This window comes from Hyperolius riggenbachi, chromosome 8 (genome assembly GCF_040937935.1).
Source record: "Hyperolius riggenbachi isolate aHypRig1 chromosome 8, aHypRig1.pri, whole genome shotgun sequence".
NCBI lineage: Eukaryota > Metazoa > Chordata > Amphibia > Anura > Hyperoliidae > Hyperolius > Hyperolius riggenbachi.
In genome coordinates, this window is record NC_090653.1 from 263,441,578 (window position 1) to 263,462,991 (window position 21,414).

The following is a 21,414-nucleotide window of genomic DNA, read 5'->3' on the forward strand; positions in this document are numbered from 1 at the left end:
ACACCACCCCACACACACACCACCCCACACACACACCACCCCACACACACACCACCCCACACACACACACACCACACACACACACACACACACACACACACACCCACCCCACACACACACACACACACACCACCCCCCACACACACACCACCACACACACACACACACACACACACACCACCACACACACCCCCCCCCCCCCCCACACACACCACCCCCCCCCCCCCCCCCCCCACACACACACACACACACCCCACACACACACCAACAACACACCACCCCACACACACACCAACAACACACCAACACACAACACACACTCTCTCTTTAAAGCAGACCTCTGGTGTAAACAATAAAACCATTTTAACCTCCCTGGCGGTAAGCCCGAGCTGAGCTCAGGCTCTGCCGCGCAGGGAGATATCTCAGCCCCTGGTGGGGCGATTTTCACCATGTAAAGTGCTGTGCGCGCAGCTAGCACTTTGCTAGCTGCGCGCACAGCTTGATCGCCGCTGCTCTGCGGCGATCGCCCGCACACAGCGGCAGAAGAGGGGCCCCCCCCGCCAGAGCCCTGCGCTGCCCGGACCAATGAGTTCCGGGCATTGCTATGGGCTGGATCGAGTGCGCCTGACGTCAGGACATCGGCTGACGTCCATGACGTCATGCCGATCGTCGCCATGGCGACAGGAGAAGCCAAACAGGGGAACGCGTTATATACGCGCTCCCCTGTTTGCTATTGATGCCGGCGACGATCGCACTAGAGGGACACATGCGCCCTCTAGTGGTGTTTCATGTAGCTACCACTCTGGTAGCTTTACATGAAACAAAAAAAAAAAAGGTTTTTTGCCCATTTCAAAAAAAAAATTAACCGCCAGGGAGGTTAATTAATAGCAAAGACAGCAGAAGTTATGACACAGTAGCAGGAAAACATGTCTAAAACTGACCACTGGTGCCATAAAAGCCAGTTTTTGTAGGTTAGCCATGCCTCCTTTCTGGAAAACTGCCATGGCAGTTTTCTGTCTTTGAAAAGAGACAGCAGGATAGGTGAGACATTTGGCTTGTATATATGGCCGTGAGGCTATACTACATTGATAACATGAATGTATTTTAACCTCCCTGGCGTTATGATTTTTTCCAGATTTTAGGTTCTGAAAGCAGTACAATTTTTTTTCACAAACTTTTAGACTCTAAAAATCATAGCACTAGATAGATCTGCGGAAGCCCTACACATTACTCACCTCCCATAGATCCAGCTCGAGGGCTACTGCTTTGAGCTGCATATTTCCAGCCCGAGTCTGACTCGGGACTACCACTAATTATTATTATTTATTGTATTTATGAAGCGCCAACCTATTACACAGCGCTGCACAATAGATGAATGGGTTACCCTACAAGGTAGGACATACTGGAAACTCGCAACAAAACAAGATCATGCAAATGATTTGATGACCGTACAGTGTCATAGGTCAAAATTGAGACTGTTCTAGTCCACAAGATGGGTGATTGTCAGATTGCATAATCAAGCTGGAAACACTAGGGAGGAGGGCCCTGCCAGAGGCTTACAATCTAAAGCACATGTGTCAAACTCCAGGCCTGGAGGGCCAGATCCAGGCCAGTGTTTAGTATGGACTGAGAAAGAAAGGAAGGTGTTCTACCTGATGGACCACACCTTTCCCGATTCAGACCCATCAATTCATTTGAGCTGTATAAAAAATGTGTGAGGATCTCGGCCCTCGTAGGACTGGTTTGACATACCTGGTCTAAAGGGTACACACACATGCACACATGCAGTGATTTGCACTACCGAAAGGGGTAGACCTCCTGCTAATACTGAGGCTATATCAATCCTAAAGGTGCCCATACACTCACTCGATTTCCCGCTGATAGATAGCAGATTCGATCACTGTGATCGAATTTGCTGTGAAATTGATACGCAAACGCTGACCAATCTACCGAACAGAAATCGTTCGATGCCGTCAATCTGTCCGCATAGAAAATTTCATTAGCCGGCGGGTCGTGAGTGCGTCGATAGCGGTGATCAAATGTCTGACGACTGACGCTAGTGGCAATACATTACCTGTTCCGCCGGCGCGTGTCCCTGCTGTTCCCGCGGTCCCTTCTCCGCGCTGGGCTCCGGCTGGCTTCACTTACTTCCTGTTAGGGAAAGTTTAAACAGTAGAGCGCCCTCAGGGTGTTCTGATATATTTGTATCTCTTATCTCACATGTTACTTGAACGACATAGGCAATACAGGCTGTACCTGAAGTTTTCATTATTTATGAAAAGTTAAGTTTTATATAGCTCTGTAGCTATCTATAACGAGCATAAATAGTGTTTTGTATGTTTTTAGCATTGTGTTTAGAGTTTGCAAAGACTGTGTTTGTGTCATCTGTGGGTGGGAGGAGCCTCCTAGTATGGCCTGAGGGGTGCTCTGCTTAAACCTGTGCCAGTCAGAGAGGGGAAGAGAGAAGGGGTGCGGTGCCAGTGTGCTTCCCTGCTGCATAATGCATAGTCAGCCATTGCTGCATTAGTTGGGAACAGACCTAGTAAGTGTTATTCTAGTTCTTTTTCACTTTGGAATTTACAGCGGAGGTCCACCTTAAAGAGAATCTGTACTCTAATATTCTTACACTAAAAAGCATACCATTCTATTCCTTATTTTCTCCTGTGCCCCTCTGTGCTGTTTCTGCCACTCTCTGCTGCAATCCTGGCTTGTAATTAACAGTTTTAGGCAATGTTTACAAACAAACTAACCAGCTTCTAATAGGCTCCGCTAAGCATAGTGTGTGAGTATGCAGGGGGCCTGCAGAGGGTGTGTATCGCTTCTACCAATCACAAGCAGCCCTGCACATTCCACACAATCAAAGCCTTAGCCCGACAAACAGGACAGAGGAAAGATACATTGATTTATTACAGAGACAGTGTAATTAGGAAGAGCTGCAGTAAGCCCCAGCACATTAGAACAGGCATAGGAACTCATAGGATAGAAGAACTAAGGCTGAAAAAATTGTTACAGAGTCTCTTTAAGTACAAAACAAAGTCCTGAGAAACAATAAATTGGTGTGGCAGCTAATGGGTGTAATGATGCCATATGCAAGTGGCACACCTCGCCCATGTGTTGCCAGCCGCCCCAGGACTGTTTGCAAAAGATGACTCGCCCAGATAGATGCTGATCTTCCAGGAATATTCTGGCTGGCGGCCATGGCCACACATACACGGGAAGGTTTTTGCCTGTGAGTATAAGGAAGCAATTTCAGCCTGTTGCTTAGACAACCTACCCAGCAGGCTGTGGGAAGTTCCAGGCCAGGCTGAGCACCGTCGCCTTACACAGTTGGCCATGAGTCAACCAGCCAAGTGTGGCAATTGCATTTTGGAATCAGGAATAATGTTCATAAAATACCAATCAAACCTCATTATGTATCTCTCCAGCTGGGGTGCAGCTTCTAGTACAGCACAACTCCAGGGTTTAGACTTGTGCTGTCCAACTCCAGAGGGCTTTGGCCCTCACACATTTTTGGCATAGCTCAAATGAATTGATGGGACTGAATCGGGAAAGGTTTAGGATGGACAGAGAAATGGAGAAACCTGTACTACTTGATGAACCACACCTTTCCTGATTCAGTCCCATCAACTCGCACTGGGCGTATATCTAAGGCCATTGTAGTTGTGGCGGGTGCACCACCAGTTTGTTACCGTGACAAGTTGGTTGGACCCACGTCACGTAGAAAATAGGGTCAAACTCAATCCTACATAAAGTCCTTTTCAAAATTATGATCAAATTTGGGAAAAGTTTTAGCAAAACTACATGAGACATATGTGATAACTTTTTAACTGTGCTAAGTAGTAGAATAGATTTTAGGGTTGAGGCCCATGTCTTGTGTAGTATTTTTAGTGACAAACTGAATAAAAAGCTAGATAATTTTAGTATATTCTGTACCAAAATAAGACTGAGCTGTGCCAAAAAATGTGTGAAAATCTGGGCCCTTGAGAACTAGTGTTGGACAGCCCTGATCAAGTAGAACCTACTTCTCCATTTCTCTGTCCATCCTAAACACTTGCATGGATATGGCTCCCGATGACTGGAGTTGGACAATGGCACATCCTTGGGGGTAGATTGAAGCGCACAATATGAAACGTTTCCTAGATGGTAATACTGGAATTAGGAGGATCAGTTTCAAGTCGGGTTACCTGTAGATACTGGGATAGTACATGACCTCTAGGGAGTTGGAAGACAGAATGAGTTGAAATATTATAAAGCCTGGTTTGGCCAGTGACCATGGGTGCTCATTTCTGCCGGGGAAGGGGGCATTACTTAGCTGAACCCTTGTCCCCATGTGACCTTAATTGGGTTCAAAGAATGAGTGGAAGGCTCTTTCTTACACAACCTGGATGTGTGCACCTCAATTCACTAAGATCATGCTAGAGATAATAAGGCAAGAGAAACCTTACCTCCACACAGTGAGAAAGTTATCTTATCTCTTCATTCCTTGAGTTACCTCCTCTGTAGTTGGGTTACCTCCTCTGTAGTTGGGTTACCTCCTCTGTAATTGGGTTACCTCCTCTGTAGTTGGGTTACCTCCTCTGTAGTTGGGTTACCTCCTCTGTAGTTGGGTTACCTCCTCTGTAGTTGGGTTACCTCCTCTGTAGTTGGGTTACCTCCTCTGTAGTTGGGTTACCTCCTCTGTAGTTGGGTTACCTCCTCTGTAGTTGGGTTACCTCCTCCGTAGTTGGGTTACCTCCTCCGTAGTTGGGTTACCTCCTCCGTAGTTGGGTTACCTCCTCCGTAGTTGGGTTACCTCCTCCGTAGTTGGGTTACCTCCTCCGTAGTTGGGTTACCTCCTCCGTAGTTGGGTTACCTCCTCCGTAGTTGGGTTACCTCCTCCGTAGTTGGGTTACCTCCTCTGTAGTTGGGTTACCTCCTCTGTAGTTGGGTTACCTCCTCTGTAGTTGGGTTACCTCCTCTGTAGTTGGGTTACCTCCTCTGTAGTTGGGTTACCTCCTCTGTAGTTGGGTTACCTCCTCTGTAGTTGGGTTACCTCCTCTGTAGTTGGGTTACCTCCTCTGTAGTTGGGTTACCTCCTCTGTAGTTGAGTTACCTCCTCTGTAGTTGAGTTACCTCCTCTGTAGTTGAGTTACCTCCTCTGTAGTTGAGTTACCTCCTCTGTAGTTGAGTTACCTCCTCTGTAGTTGAGTTACCTCCTCTGTAGTTGAGTTACCTCCTCTGTAGTTGAGTTACCTCCTCTGTAGTTGAGTTACCTCCTCTGTAGTTGAGTTACCTCCTCTGTAGTTGAGTTACCTCCTCTGTAGTTGAGTTACCTCCTCTGTAGTTGAGTTACCTCCTCTGTAGTTGAGTTACCTCCTCTGTAGTTGAGTTACCTCCTCTGTAGTTGAGTTACCTCCTCTGTAGTTGAGTTACCTCCTCTGTAGTTGAGTTACCTCCTCTGTAGTTGAGTTACCTCCTCTGTAGTTGAGTTACCTCCTCTGTAGTTGAGTTACCTCCTCTGTAGTTGAGTTACCTCCTCTGTAGTTGAGTTACCTCCTCTGTAGTTGAGTTACCTCCTCTTCCTTAACAGCCTGTCTTTAACTTTAGAATTCTGGAGTTATTTTAAGGATTGAAGAGGTAACTTAACCACTTCAGCCTTCAGTCGTTTTCACTTTATGCATACGAGCAATGTTCACCTCCCATTCATTAGCCTATAACTTTATCACTACTTATCACAATGAACTGATCTATATCTTGTTTTTTCCGCCACCAATTAGGCTTTCTATGGGGGTTACATTTTGCTAAGAGCCACTTTACTGTAAATGCATTTTAACCCCCTTGGCGGTATGAAAAATACCGCCAGGGGGCAGCGCAGCAGTTTTTTTTAAATTTTTTTTTTAAATCATGTAGCGAGCCGAGGGCTCGCTACATGATAGCCGCTGCTCAGCGGCATCCCCCCAGCCCCGCCGATCGCCTCCGGCGATAGGTGATCAGGAAATCCCGTTCAAAGAACGGGATTTCCTGGAGGGCTTCCCCCGTCGCCATGGCGACGGGGCGGAATGACGTCACCGACGTCGGGACGTCATTGGGAGACCCGATCCACCCCTCGGCGCTGCCTGGCACTGATTGGCCAGGCAGCGCTCGGGGTCTGGGGGGGGCCGCGCGCCGCACCGGATAGCGGCGATCGGGCGCGCGGCGGCGGCGATCGGGGTGCTGGCGCAGCTAGCAAAGTGCTAGCTGCGTCCAGCAATAAAAAAATTAAGTAAATCGGCCCAGCAGGGCCTGAGCGGCACCCTCCGGCGGCTTACCCCGTGTCACACACGGGGTTACCGCTAAGGAGGTTAACAGGAAGAATAAGAAAAAAACGGGAAAAAAATCATTATTTCTCACTTTTCAGCCATTATAGTTTTAAAATAATACATGCCTCCATAATTAAAACTCACGTATTGTATTTGCCCATATGTCCCGGTTATTACACCATTAAAATTATGTCCCTATAACAATGTATGGCGACAATATTTTATTTGGAAATAAAGGTGCATTTTTTCCGTTTTGCATCTATCACTATTTACAAGTTTAGAACAAAAAAAAAATATAGAAATATTTCATCTTTACATTGATATTTAAAAAGTTTAGACCCTTAGGTAAATATTTACATGTTTTGGTTTTTTTTATTATTGTAATTTTTTTTTTCTATATTAAACATTTTATTTGGGTATTTTTTGGGAGGGTGGAATGTAAACATTACTTTTATAATGTAAATGTGTGTTAAGTTTTATTTTTTTTACTTTTAGTTGTAGTTTTACTTTTTGGCCACAAGATGGCGTCTATGAGTTTGTTTACATGACGTCACTCTAAGCGTAACATACGCTTAGAGGGACGAATGGGGGACGCAACAGCCAGAAAGAGCGGAGCTTCTGAGAGAAGCTGTCGCTTTTTCTGCGCGGGAGAGGAATCAGTGATTGGGCACCATATCCCGATTCACTGATTCGTGGGCTAACGATCCGCGGCCGGGTGCACGCGAGCGATCGGGGACGCGCACATGGCCTCCTGGGCGTAGCTGTTATAATTTAAGTAGGCCTCAGTTATTTGGACTGAGTTAGTCAAAAAGGCTTGATGAGCAGACCTGCCCTTTAAGGGGATTTTCTCTGAAGAGAGAAAATCTGCAGTTCTGTCAGCAGAACTAGAACATACCAAGAAGCTGTTCTGAACAAGGCCGCAGGTCTCCCTGACCTGGGCCTGGAACAATAAACATCAGTCATGTTTTGTAAATATTCACATTCCTGCATGTATGTCAAATGTCTCATTGATTATTAATCGAGTAGGTGTGTATGATGACACCACAAGTAGGTCCACCAATAGACTTATCTAGGGGGTGGCGAAGATGATGTCATATTTAACTCTTTCCTAGTCGGTATTAAATCTGGAGCAAGCGATGGAGAGGGCACTTCTGCTTCTTCCTTCTGCACTAGCTCGCAAGGCCGACTTGGACCTCTAAGCATGTTATTCCTTTATGTAAGCTGATATAATGTATGCTATGTACATAGGTAGTTTAGTGTAACGTAGGTAGGAAGAAGGTACCTGATAGACTTCGGTAGGGAGTCTAATCAAGAGCTTGTAATGCAACATGAAGATTTGCATAGCTAGGATATGATGACTGTATCTATCTGTCTTTCGGTGACTTGAATAAATAACGGAAACATTGGAGAAGCCTGAGAAAGTCTATTTCCTGTTTGCTGTGTGGAGAGTCAAGTGATCTCACAGTCTGTGAGACGATGGTGTCGAAGCAAGGTGATAAGAACAGTTTATAACAGTAGCTAGTAGTTAAAGACAGGAGTTAACTTTAGGTGTGCCTGAGGTAAAATGTTTCCTGAATACGACATGCCTCATCACCATGGTGATAACTCTAGAAACGTTATTAAAGACAGGAGATAAGCTTAGTGAATTGAGGCCAATGTACCTTTTTATGAATTCTTTATGGGATGTGTGACTAGGGGTGTGGCTTAAGTGTCCTTTTTATCTCCAAAAGTTGGGAGGTATGATATTCTGTGGTGCAGGGGCGGACTGACCATTCGGGCACTTGGGCACAGACCGAGGGCCCGTGGTCAGGGGGGGGGGGGGCCCGCCAGAGCACCCTGAGCAGGAGGGGAGGCAGCCAGTGAAAGGGAGTGATGGGCACAGTGGCGGAGAAGGTGGACGTCTCCCCCCCCCCTTCCCTCACCTTAGGGCCCCCCTTCCTGGCTCTCCCCTCCAGATTAATGTTTAAGTCTCGGCGCAGCGGCTGACAGCGGGCGGGGACTTACCACTGTTCTTCCAGCCGGCAAAGGGAGCTGTGATCTGTGCGCCGCTAGTCTGGTCTAGAGTAGACCAGTCTGCCATATTATCTGTATTTTGGAGGAACCTTTGCCATATTGCATGGAGGTTTGGTGAAATGCTGTCAGATTACATTTATTTTTGGGGGAAACACTATGGCAGAGTTTAAACTTCCCCGGCAGACCTTTTACACTACTGCTAAGGTCATGTATATTTTGCCCCACCCATGACCACGCCCACAATCTGTTGCAAGACCACACCATTTTTCAGCACGCCGTACTACGTGCGGCACAGGGTTGTTTACCAGTGTAAAATATCTGTTGTCAGTAAATTATTATATCTTAGTCTGTAAAACATAACGTGGAATGTGGGCCAACACTGGTTATGGGGCCCCATAATCTTCTATTGCCCGGGGGCCCCATGAGTTGTCAGTCCGCCCCTGCTGTGGTGTGCATGGAGAGAACATTGCGTGTGAAGTTTGGGCTTTAATCTCACTTATATTATAAATGGGAAAGTTTAGATGTTTGGTACTCAATCATGTAACAATGGCTGAGCGGATTTGAATGAAATTTGGCACACACATAGTACATTACCTGGAATAACATATAGGATACTTTTCGTCCCCATAACCAAAAAGTGGGCGGAGACAAATACAAATTTCACTGGGAAAATGTAAACTGCAGCCATTCTTACACTGTTGACAGGGTTCTCAAACTTTGCACAATTGGCCACTGGGTGACTGGGATTAATATTCAGAAAAGTGGGTGGAGCCTACAAAAGCCAATCAAAATTAACCTATTGATTTTCAATGGGAATATTTAATTGCTGCCATTCTTGCACTGTTAATGGCACAAGCCTCAAACCTGGTACAGCTGGTTATTGGCTGACTGGAATTCAAATTCAGAAAAGGGGGTGGAGCCACAAACAGCCAATCAGATTTGTTTCATTTCAATGCAAATTATTGATGCCAAAGACCGCAAAGCTCACAAACTAGGTCATGGAGTAATTGTGTGTTATGCTGGGAATACACTGGTCGATTCTGGCATTGGTTTCTGCGCCCGATCGTTTTGCCCGCTCGATTCTCATATCTCCTGCTCGTTTTTCTGATCTTTTATTCAATTCACTTCAATGAGAAATCGAGCGGCAAAACGATCGAGCGGTGAGCGGACATGTCGGAAATTGAGACGTGTACTCCCAGCATTAGTTAGAAAGTGGGCGGAGCCAACACCAGACAAATACATACCCGGGCAACAGCGGGCCATCAGCTAGTATTAAATAAAAAATGCAAGCAAGCTGGCTTCCTTTCCTGTTGGCTCTGTTTTTTACTGGCCGTTCCGTTGGCTGGGACGTGTAGGGTTTGCCATTTACTGGAAATGTCGCAGACAGGCCAGCATTCGCCATATGTTCCTCATCCCGCTCGCTTTTAGCTACAAGCTGCTGCCAGCTCTTATGGCTGTTGTCAAGGCAACAACTCTAGTGCAGGCTTTGGCCTTTATCCTTCCTGTATTGGATGAAAGGTCTCAACAGTTCAGTAATTAATAATGAATAATTTATTTGTCTCTGTTTTCTCAGGCTTTTGCTGCCTTTTATTACACCGTCAACTTCATAAAATCGGAGATGAAGATGCCGGCAGACTCTCTAGAGGAAGTCCGAACAGCCGCAGACACCATCTGCAACTCCAGTTTCAATGAGGTGAGTAACAGCGGACCGGAATATTCCAGCATCGCCTATAATATCACGTATTCATCAGCTGGTCAGGTTTACCGCTACAGCTCTTTGTACAATCTGTTCTTCATCAATTAGTCATAGAGGGCTCGCGATTTTCTGTGCGCACCATAAATACGGCCTGGCACTCAGCGCTGCGGAGTTAGTTCCTTATTAATGTTTTAATAACTATAAACAGCGAAGGTTATTCTGTTACAATTCTTTTGGTCACGTCCTTGAAAGGCAGTTATCACAAGTAGAGCATAATGGCGGCCATTTTGTTAGCTGTTCTGTTTCTGAGATACTTAAAGTGAACCTCCAGACTAAAAATCTGCTCAGCAGCACTGAAAAGGCTTGGTGTTTCTTTAACAGTTTCACAGCATCAGAACTTTGTTTTTCTTATCCAAGCCTCATTTTTGGCTGCACTAAAGCTAAGCTCCGCCCCATCAAAGAAAACTGCCTGGGCACCCCCCCCCCCCCCCCCCCCCAATACTGTGCAAAGCAACATGGGATTTCTGATCTTGTTCTCATTGCCTAGCAACTGGGAGCTGTGATCAGGACACAGGACAGTTGGAACTGTGTCTTATGCTCCCTGTCACCTCCTTTAAACAAAAAAGATGGCTGCGCTAATGAAATAACCTTTGCCTGTTCTTTTAAAACAGGGTGGGTAAGAGATTATATTACCTATCTATTTGAATAAACATAACTAATGTAACTTAATGACAGTTCCTCTTTAAAGTGACACTGAAGCGAAAAAATATCTCATGAGTTTTGTGAATGAATTTTATGTGTAGTACGGATAATGAATAAAACCATTAATAGCAAAGAAAAGTCTCATTTTTATTTTCAGTAATATAGCTTTCCTTTGTTTTGTTTTTTACGTTGCTTTATTCTGTCATATTTGCAGTTCACAAACTGCCTTCTGTATTTTAAACTATGTAACAGAGCAGAGCCCATGACCCTTTGAACTTCCCTGCAGTAAAAACTTATCTGCCTCTCACTGTTTCTTTGTATAAGGCCTCGTTCACATTAGGCGCATTGCCGTCCGTATTTCTGCAAAGCGTATGGAGGCAGACCTGCACGAACATCAGAAGTGCATAGACTGCACGGTCTGATGTTCACATTACATGCGTTACGTAGCAGTGCAATGCGTGAATGCACTGCTGCACGCATTTCTTGGCGAAATGCACGGCTGACTCATTCACTATAGTGAATGGGATCAGCCACGCAACTTATGGAAACGCAGGTGGCGTGCTATTGTACGCGTTGCGTTCTGATCGCAGTGCCATCTGCACGTCATGATGTGAACGAAACCTAAGTGCTCTGACCCAAGCTTGGTCCGGGGAGCTCAGAGAAGCTCTTTTGCATAGGTAACAAGTGAAGTTTCCATGCCATGAAGAAACCATATGAGACTCATATCTTTGATACTAGTGTTCCATTTCTTAGCTGTTTATTTTCACTTAACATTTGCCTTTAATGTCAAATGAGGTGCAGCATTTCTTCTCTATAGGTAGCCACTCGGATAAAATAAAAAACAAAAAAAAATCTGTTTTACAGAAAAATGATTTCACGACCAATAAAACTCTGTTCTGATGGGATCTGGAAGTTGGAACAGAGGCTCCAGTACAAGAGTAATGTTAAAGGCCATTTTTAAAAGTGGTGGACTTACTTCCAGGGAGTCAGAGCAATTTTGGGTACCTGCAGTCGGAGTCGGGGGTTTCAATGAACTGAGGAGTCTTAGTCGGATGATTTTTTAACCAAACCCATAGCCTTTGTAAAAATTAGGCTAAGGAGTCGGAGTCGAGGAGTTGGAGCAATTTTGTGTACTTGGAGTCGGAGTCTGAGTCGGTGGTTTCATTAACTGAGGCACATTTTTTGGCACATTTTTGTACCAACTCCACAGCCCTGCTTACCTCCCCAATCAGTAGACACAATTCTGTTAATTTTTGTCAACAATTTAGCTTTGAGTACTCCTCAGTGCAACGTGTTTCGCAGGTTTAATCCTGCTTCATCAGGCAATAATTAAAGCAAACTAATGCAGGTCTATAGGAAAGCCAAACGCCTCAGTCTATATTTAAGTCCACTCTTGGTGGAGTAGTGTGACCCCCCCCCCCCCCCCCCTCTTTTTCTACCTTTCTACAAAGAGCGACTTTTTAACCTGAGTGGGGTCAGATCTAATCTCCCCACCAGCCTTTACAGTGGTTGCCTGTGTGGTGACTCATGTTTGCGAGTGTATATACTCTCAAATATATATTCAACCTCTGTATCATAAAATACTACACTATCGTGGGCTCTCTTTCCTTTTGTGTCTCCCTGTTCTGATGTGCAGCAGGTCAAGTCTGGAAACTTGTCACCTGATAGCCGACACTTTTTTCCAGCTTAGGAAAGTCAAACCCCTCAAGGGCTCTGATGGGCCATGCTGAGCAACATCTCCAGATTATTAATACTTATTAAAAAAAGAGAGTGTAACCGCAGCAATGTTTATCATCTAAAGACTGAGAGAAGACTGTGCCCAATGTTTAAGTAATTGAATCAGCGCAGGTCACAAGTAGGTATATGATACAGGTCCACCGTGCTATCAGGCCAATATAAGTAAATCCCAGCTAGAGCAGGGACAAGGTCCTCCAGCACCCAAGGCTGAGACCCCAAAGTGCGCTCCTCCATCCTTCCCACCCCAGCAGTCACACACTGATTGCTATTAGACAAAGAGACACCCAGTGGCGTAGCTAAGGAGCTGTGGGCCCCGATGCAAGTTTTACACAGGCCCCCCCAAGCACTCTATACATAACAATTGATACGGTGCACCAAAACCTGCCAATGGAAACTACAGTGTCAGAGGTGCAAGAAGGGGATGGGGAACAGTTTGTTAGGGCCCTTTTCCACTAGCAATCGCAATCACAAATCACAAACGCCAGTGATTGCGATTGCGATTTTTCATTAATTCTGTTATGCGATTGCGATTTGCGATTTTCATTTGCATTGCATTATCATTGTAAAAATCGCTCCAGCAAGCGATTGCGATTTGCGATTAGCGATTTCCAAATCGAATCACTGTAGTGGAAAATACTTCTCATGCTTTCCATGATAAAGTAACAACCCTAGCGATTTAAAAATCACTAGCGATTTGCGATTTTGCGATTCAGCAATCACAATCGCTCTAGTGGAAAAGGGCCCTAAATGATTACTACTATTCACAGTATCTATAGAAGTGATTATTATGAACACAGGACCAATAGAGAGCTAATACTGTAGTTGAGGGAGGGCCCTTCGGGGCCCCTCTGGCCCAAGGGCCCCGATGCGGTCGCTACCTCTGCACCCCCTATTGCTACGCCCCTGGAGACACCCTAGGACCCCCAACACCTTAATCTTGCCGTCACTGCCATGTGTCCTTTTTTCTTGTATCTCTCTGCTTCAAACACAATAGGGGCATTATAGCTGAGTGAGTTGTGTGCCCGCTCCTACACTGCGCCCTGAGGCCGGAGCCTCTCTTGCCTCTGCCTCGGCCCGGCCCTGATCCCAGCACCCAAAATGAAAAAGGCTTACCAGCCAATAACCCACATTATAAGGTTGTGTACAGAGCATGAGGCTTCCAGTGGTCACAGAACTGTTCTAGTCTTTAACTGCGTAAAATCGTCCTCCAGATGGCACCGGTGTTTTGTGTTTCTCTACCCTCTGACTTTGTCTCAGTGCCCATGAGCGATGTGCAGTGTTAATTGCATGATAATGTAAATTGTCCAGCATTAATTCATATCCACAGGGTAGGGGCAGGTGGCATTGCTCAAGCAGGGCCATTTCTTGGGCAGGGCGACCGACCTGGGCACAGACTGGCAAGTAGAAGAAAGGGGGCGCAGGCAGAAGGACATAACTGCTAGGGAGCTGGTGACGCTCGGTGCAGCCAAATGGATGAAGAAAGATTACCGGAACGACCACCTCCCTTGACTCCTAGGCTGCCTGCGTCCAACGTCAAGTCATCACCTCACCACCGCGTGATGACACCTGTAGTGGTACTGCAGGCTGTCTGTGCGTGGCGTCCATGGAGGAAGGTTTTGGGGGGTGCAATTTTTACACCCTCGCCCTGGGTGCAATTTAGCCCCAAAACTGCCCTGTGCTCAAGAGTGACTGTATATGAGGGCCCCAGGATCTCTAGCTACACCACTGGTACTGATGGGGGGGGGGGGGGTACGCGAGCATGAAAAGGTGAAAGAGCTTGTATGAAGTATAAACATAAATGCATGTAAATCACCCCCACCTTTAATACCTTCCGAGCCTTTTGTTTTGGAGGAAGGATGAGAGTAGGAAAAGCTCAGGACTTCTCTTGTGCTGCACTTTATATTAATATACTCTTATCTCTGATCGCACAGCTGATTCTGCAAAGAAGCATCTTACCGACCGGCTACTGTACCGCCGCCAACTTCATCTACCTGCTTCTTACCAAGGGGTACAAGTTTGATGAAACCACCTTCCCCAACATCGCCATACAGAGAAAGGTGAGTGCTTTATCCGGAGATTATATTTGTGTATAAGCACAGCTGCAGATTGCTTGTTTGGACACAAAATGTGGTTGTGCATGGCAATATTACTGATCTTTTATGCATCAGACAGTGCACAGCTATATTACCATTACCACTGGCAGCATGTACTGCAAGCTACGCTATTAACACTTATCGTAGCAACACTCGGGCATAACCTGCACTACATTCTGCCGCTAGTAACTGTGATATTGCCGTGCACTTTGCTAAACCTGCTGTACTTGGTTGGTGGCATGAATAGGGTTTCCGGCTGGGCCTCCCCATTTTTTTTATTTATTTATAAACTGCCGCAAACGCTAACAGGGAGCCGCCACTGGTCTAGGAGGTTTCCTGCTGGGTCCCCTCAACTAGACTAGCGCCAGGGGAAAAAATAAAAATAAATCCAGACATTGCAAAGTGAGAAATTAGAAAATAATCCCATAATGATTGATACTCGCCCTGTAATTCGTTTTATCCTCTGCAGGTCAGCATCTTTACTTCTGGCTGGCATAATACAAAAAAACTGCTCTTATCAATAAACACACCCACTAACAATGTGATTGGCTAAAAGTTCCCCCCCCCAGTAAATTATATAGACACGCAGAGGGAGATACTGCTTGCTTGGTAGTTGGCAACAGCCGTCATCTCCCACAATGCAACAAGATTCAAAGACAGGAAACTGTCTTGGCCACGGCCCTGACATAATACTGTGGGAGGGATTTCACCAAAATCTATACCTTTTCCAAACCAGGTAAACAGGGGCTACTGTGTGGCAGAGTTTTTCTCGTGGATAAGGTCGTATTGGCTACTGATTGGGATGAAGGTCAATCTTTCATTAAAGTTTAAGGCAGGGAACACACTTCATGCGTTTTTGTGCGTTTTGCCGCAAACGCGCACGATTTTAGAGGCTATTGAAATTAATAGCCTAGCGCAGGAAGCGCTGTACCGCATGCGTTTGTGCGCGTTTGCGTTCGTGTTTTTTCCACGTTTTCTAAACGCACAGTTTTCTGCTTTTTCCCGCACGTTGCATGGCAGTACATGCCATGCCAACGCATAAATGCGGAAATGCACGCGGAAAAACGCACGCGTTAGATGCGACCGCAAAACCCGACGGAAACCTTGGAAACGCAGGGGAAAACGGCCCTGCAAGTGTGACCCCTGCCTAAGGCCTGCACACCGGGAGTATGGAATTCGGATAAGAATCCAGTGTGTACGTGGGTTCCCCCCAAACTACTGTAAAGACCTGACATGCTGGATCCTGTCCTTAAGTATCACCAACAATGCATGTTTTGTGGAAATCCACAGAGGTAGTTATACATTTCAGCCCGCGGGTCTTTTTCACCTTATGTATCAGAGCAATTTTCACCTCCCATTCATTCGCCAATAACTTTATCACTAATTATCACAATGAATTGATCTATATCTTGTTTTTCTTCCACCACCAATTAGGCTTTCTTTGGGTGGAACATTTTGCTAAGAATTTTTTTTTTTTTTTCTAAATGCATTTTCATAGGAATATTAAGAAAAAAATGGGAAAAAATAATTATTTCTCAGTTTTTGTACATTATAGCTTTAAAATAATACATGCTACCGTAATTAAAACCTATGTATTTTATTTGTCCGTTTGGCCCAGTTATTACACCATTGAAATGTTGTCCCTATCACTATGTATGGCGCCAATATTTTATTTGGAAATAAAGGTGCATTTTTTCAGTTTTGCGTCATCACTATTTAAAAGCTTATAATTTAAAAAATGTTTTTAACCACTTAAGCCCGAAGGGTTGAATTTTTTTTACATCCGAGCAACTTTCACCCCCCATTCATTTGCCAATAACTTTATCACTACTCATCACAATTAATTGATCTATATCTTGTTTTTTCTGCCACCAATTAGGCTTTCTGTGGGTGGTATATTTTGCTAAGAGCCACTTTACTGTAAATGCATTTTAACAGGTAGAATAAGAAAAAAATGGAAAAAATTCATTATTTCTCAGTTTTCAGCCATTATAGTTTTAAAATAATACATACCTCCATAATTAAAACTCACGTATTGTATTTGCCCATATGCCCCGGGTATTTCACCGTTAAAATTATGTCCCTATTACAATGATTGGCGACAATATTTTATTTGGAAATAAAGGTGCATTTTTTCCGTTTTGCGTCCATCACTGTTTAGAAGCCCATAATTTATTAAATCATATTGATATACTCCTTTGACATGAATATTTAAAAAGTTCAGACCCTTAGGTAACTATTTATGTTTTTTTTTTTTTTTTATTATTGTAATTTTTTTTTTTTTTTAATTTAAACTTGTATGTGGGTATTTTTGGGTGTGGGAGGTAAACAGGGTTTTTTTTAATATATTTATAGGTTTATTATTAAAACCTTTTTTTTTTAGGTGTAATTTGCTATTTGGCCACAAGATGGCCAGAATCAAAAAGTCCTGGGAGCGATCGCTCTCGCTCCCAGGCAGAAGAAAGGAGACCAGAGCTCAGAAAAGCCGCAGCGTCTGAAGAGACGCTGTCGGCTTTTCTCCGGGGGGGTCCGATCAGCGAAAGGGATTTATAATCCCTTTCACTGATCGGTGGGCTAGCGGCCAGCAGCGGGGGCGCGCACGGGGGGCCCGCGCGACCCGCGGGAGTGCGCACAGCCCAACTGGACGAGAAATCTCGTCCAGTTGGGCTTAAGTGGTTAATATACCCTCTTCACATGCATATTAAAAAAGTTCAGACCCTTAGGTAACTTTTTTTATTGTTGTTTTTAGTGTAATTTTTTTTTTCATTAAACATTTTATTTGGGTAATTTTTGGTGTGAGAGGTAAACAGTTAATTTTAAATGTAATAATGTGTGTTTATTTCATTAAAAAATGTATGTAGATGTAGTTTTACTATTTGGCCACAAGATGGCCACAGTCAAAACCATTTTTTTTTTTTTTTTTTTTTTTTTTTTTTTTAGTCCTGGAAGCAAACGCTCTGGCATAAGGACGGGAAACTTTTTTTGTTGTTGTTTCTTTTTATCAGAAAGACAGCGGTTTCTGATAAGAAGCCGTCGATCTTTCTACCGGGGACTTAGATCAATGAATAGGAACTGTGTTTCCATTCATTGATCTCCGGGCTAATGGGGGGAAAACATGTGCAGGCGCTACAGAGCTACAGCAGCCGCGGCATAAATGGTTAATCAGCTCTGCTGAAACCCTAATTGTGAATGTTTGTGGTTTTCTGCAAAACATGGTGGTACTTACTTTTCTCCTGAGATTTCTCCTAGGTGATATTTTTAAACTTATTAATAGAATGCCTTGGAATCCACCAGCAAGCAAGAACATGCTCAAAATAGTTTTGATATTACTTTTTCACCTAATTTTTGGTATTTTTTTTGAATTGCAAATTGATGAAGTTATTTGAAATCGAAGATGAAACATTATCTACTAGGAGAAAACTCAGGAGAAAAAGTAAATTGCATCTGGCCCAGGGTTGGAAGCCCTGCTCTAGTGCTAGTTACATACGTTACTTTTTTCATTCGATTGATAATTTCCGTCATCATGTCTGATATTACTTTCGATCATTTACCGCTCTATTTCTCATATAAGTGAATGGAAATTTATAAGAGAATTGAGCGGGAAATTGAACAGAAAAATAAATTGAAAATCTATCGAACTGGAAATCGACCGAAAAAAACGTAACATGTGTAACTAGCGTTAAGGACACTGACCGCAGAGTAGATTCTTCTCCTCCCACTGGAAGCTGCTCCGCCATGTACCTCGTCAGTCTTTAGACCTCTCCCCATAGATACACAATCAGTCCCTCAGCTGTATGTGCTCATCCCTCCGCAGTATCGCCAGCTGGATCTGCTCGATCCTAACGGGCGACATGTTGTAGAAACGTGAGGTGGACATTTTTGACTAATTCCTCTTCAGTATTAAAATGCTGTTATCAGTGACACTCATTGAAATATTAATTCTGAGTTGATGCAAGTTGTATATGCTGTTATCGGCCAAACTCAGATGAGCAACGCCGCTTAGATTTCTGTCGGATCAAAACTCACTCTCACTGGATCGATACATGTAAATATCAGAGGTGATTGTTGCTGCACTAATTTCAATAGACGTGTATGTGGCTTGAAATTGGCCAATACTAACTGTCAGCAACTATGTTTGGTTGGTCCAACTATGAGCTGCATAAATTTGCATGTAATTACCATACAATTTGCACCAGCTCAGAGTTATTAGCTTCTCACCGACCATCCATAGTAAAAAAAAAAAAAAAAAAGTATCCTGTAAAATAGTCCAGCATCCTGTTGATTCTACAAGAGCTCTGCCTCTAAATCCTCCAGTAGGTAGACTTTTCTTTTTTGTTTAAGGATGTTTATGGTGTGTATGGTTTTCCAGGCTGGAGACACTTCTATCGGCTGGGCCCTTGGCTACATGCTAAACCTCACCAACATGATTCCGGCTGAGGAGGCCTCTACCTTCAAAGCCACAGACTTCAGTTCTTGGGCCGCCCTCGTCTTCCTCTTCGTTGCCCTCATTTTGGTCGCCCTGGTCCTTGCCTTCAGCACCTTTAGGTCAAGTAAACAGCAGCAGACCATCTGATGAAACCACGGTGATTTCCATAACGCCACGGTCCCTCTATGAGACAGATACTTGGTCTTCATGGATCCAACTGTGACAAAAGGTCACTTCGGATGAGGCCTTACTGAATCCCACTGCCACGTCCTTCACCGGGCCTCTTCTTTCCATAGGATCAAAATCCTCCAAATTGAACTTCTGTAGCATTCCGGATCTTCAGGCCTTATGTCAACTTGCTGTTCTTTTAAATTGCACAGAAACTTTTTGGATTTTTGTTTTTTACAGCTAGCCTGCCAAAATGTGAAGGCTCAACGGGATTGCACCATTTTGTACATAGACTTATTTACTATTGGAATGCAACTCTTCTTCTTTAGATTTTGAAAAAGACGTAGAACATATGGCTGCCACTGGGTAATAAAACCACTATGTTTGGGTCACGTTATTGATGTAGCTGTTACATATTTATATATGATACGCACATAACATTTAGTTTTTGATGGTGTATATTCTTACAGATCAGTGTGTAAAGTTGGACAGGACTTTTTGCTATTATGTTACACTTCTCAGAACATACATGTCAAACTCCGGCCCGTGGGCCAAATCTGGCCCTCAAAGCCATCAGATTTGGCCCCCAGTTTGTTTCCCTACTTTGCATTATGTTTGGCCCACTCTAGACCTCCAGGGAAGCTGTAGCGGAGGTAAAGCCCTAGAATACCAGGGAAGCCACATGTGGAGGTTAGGGAGAGAGCACCGGGGAAGTGTGTAGGGGAGGGAGGACCAATAGACACCAGGGAACTGCAAAGGGGAGGGAGGACCAATAGACACCAGGGAACTGTATACGGGAGGGAGGAGAGCCACTGGACACCAGGGAACTGTATAGGGGAGGGAGGAGGGCCACTATACACCAGGGAACTGCAAAGGGGAGGGAGGAGGGCCACTATACACCAGGAAACTGCAAAGGGGAGGGAGGACCAATAGACACCAGGAAACTGTATACGGGAGGGAGGAGGGCCACTATACACCAGGGAACTGTATAGGGGAGGGAGGACCAATAGACACCAGGAAACTGTATACGGGAGGGAGGCGGGCCACTGGACACCAGGGAACTGTATAGGGGAGGGAGGACCAATAGACACAAGGGAACTGTATAGGGGAGGGAGGGCCACTAGACACCAGGGAACTGTATAGGGGAGGTAGGGCGACCATTAGATACCAGGGAACTTTAGAAGTGAGGTAAGTGGCCATGAGATTGGCCCGTGACTTGGCTCCAGTGTTTAACTTTCAGCCCCCTTTGTATTTGAGTTTGACACTAGAAAGACTTTGCATTCACAGACTGCCACGGTTTGGATTGCTTTACTTAGTGGCCTTGTTCTTATACCCTGACTGCCTTTACCTGATTATAATTTTCATGCCTTATCCGTATGTCTTCTTCTCTTCACAGCAGTTGGAGACCATGTCAAAAGTTAGGCACTTAAAACAATCAACATCCCTCACTCTTTAATTGTTGTCACAGTAAAGTTTTTATCAGTCAGACACAGCTGTTTGTCCTTTTTTATTTGTCATCTTGCCTCTTGAGTTCTTACACTGAGCATGGAGCGTCTACCTGGGAGGTGACTCGTCAGCTGCCCAATCTGATTAATCGCTTGTATTCCTTAAACAGTCATGCATCCAAGTCTCCTGACCTATTTATATTAGAGATGGTCACATGCTAATAATTGTGTGTAAATTGCCTTCTTAACCCTTTAGCAGCAAATGTATTTAGAGGCTTGCAAGTGCTCCAGGCCAATTTATTTTAGCACCTTTTTTTATTTCTGATTTGTTACATTCCCTGCTTCTAATTAGTACTGCTGTAATGTGTATTTATGGCCACTTTTCACTAGGGGGCAGTGTGAGACAATAACAGGGGACGTCTGCTTTTAGTTTCTGTATTTTCTGCTAGTAGAGAGAGATCAAAACATTCCAAGAATTTACAGCAGGAGTTCAGCGTGTACTTATCTCAAACATGATAACTCTATTTAAGAACGCTATTGAAGTTGCTCATGGGTTAAAACAGAAGGGCAAAAACACAAAATACAGCGCTCAATGGTGAATGTATTTATAATTTATGGTTGTGTCCTCCTGGGTCATTAGATGGACCAGAAACACTATTGTTAGGTGCACTCCACTGAGATACGTGTTTTTTCTAAAACCAGTCTATGTAGTGAAAGGTGGCAGCGCTCTATATATGTCCATATAAAGATGCAAACATCAGCTTCAAATAAGGTTCCCCCTTCATGCAGTGACTCACTAAATGCAGCGACCAATCTGGCCCGTCTGCCCTTCGGGGGTATAATGCCACCTCACTGC

The 21,414-nt window shown here is 44.5% G+C and overlaps 1 protein-coding gene across 1 annotated transcript in view; it reads left to right on the plus strand.

Annotated features, from left to right (window-relative positions):
• Window positions 1-20,601, plus strand: part of LOC137527821 (ectonucleoside triphosphate diphosphohydrolase 2-like) — a 36,538-nt gene extending 15,937 nt beyond the window's left edge. The window contains exons 2-4 of the mRNA XM_068248765.1: window positions 9,865-9,984; window positions 14,358-14,483; window positions 18,889-20,601. Coding sequence (XP_068104866.1) covers window positions 9,910-9,984; window positions 14,358-14,483; window positions 18,889-19,092 — 405 coding nt within the window. The 5' untranslated portion in view covers window positions 9,865-9,909 and the 3' untranslated portion in view covers window positions 19,093-20,601. The remainder of the gene's footprint in view (window positions 1-9,864; window positions 9,985-14,357; window positions 14,484-18,888) is intronic.
• The last annotated feature ends 813 nt before the right edge of the window (window positions 20,602-21,414 follow it).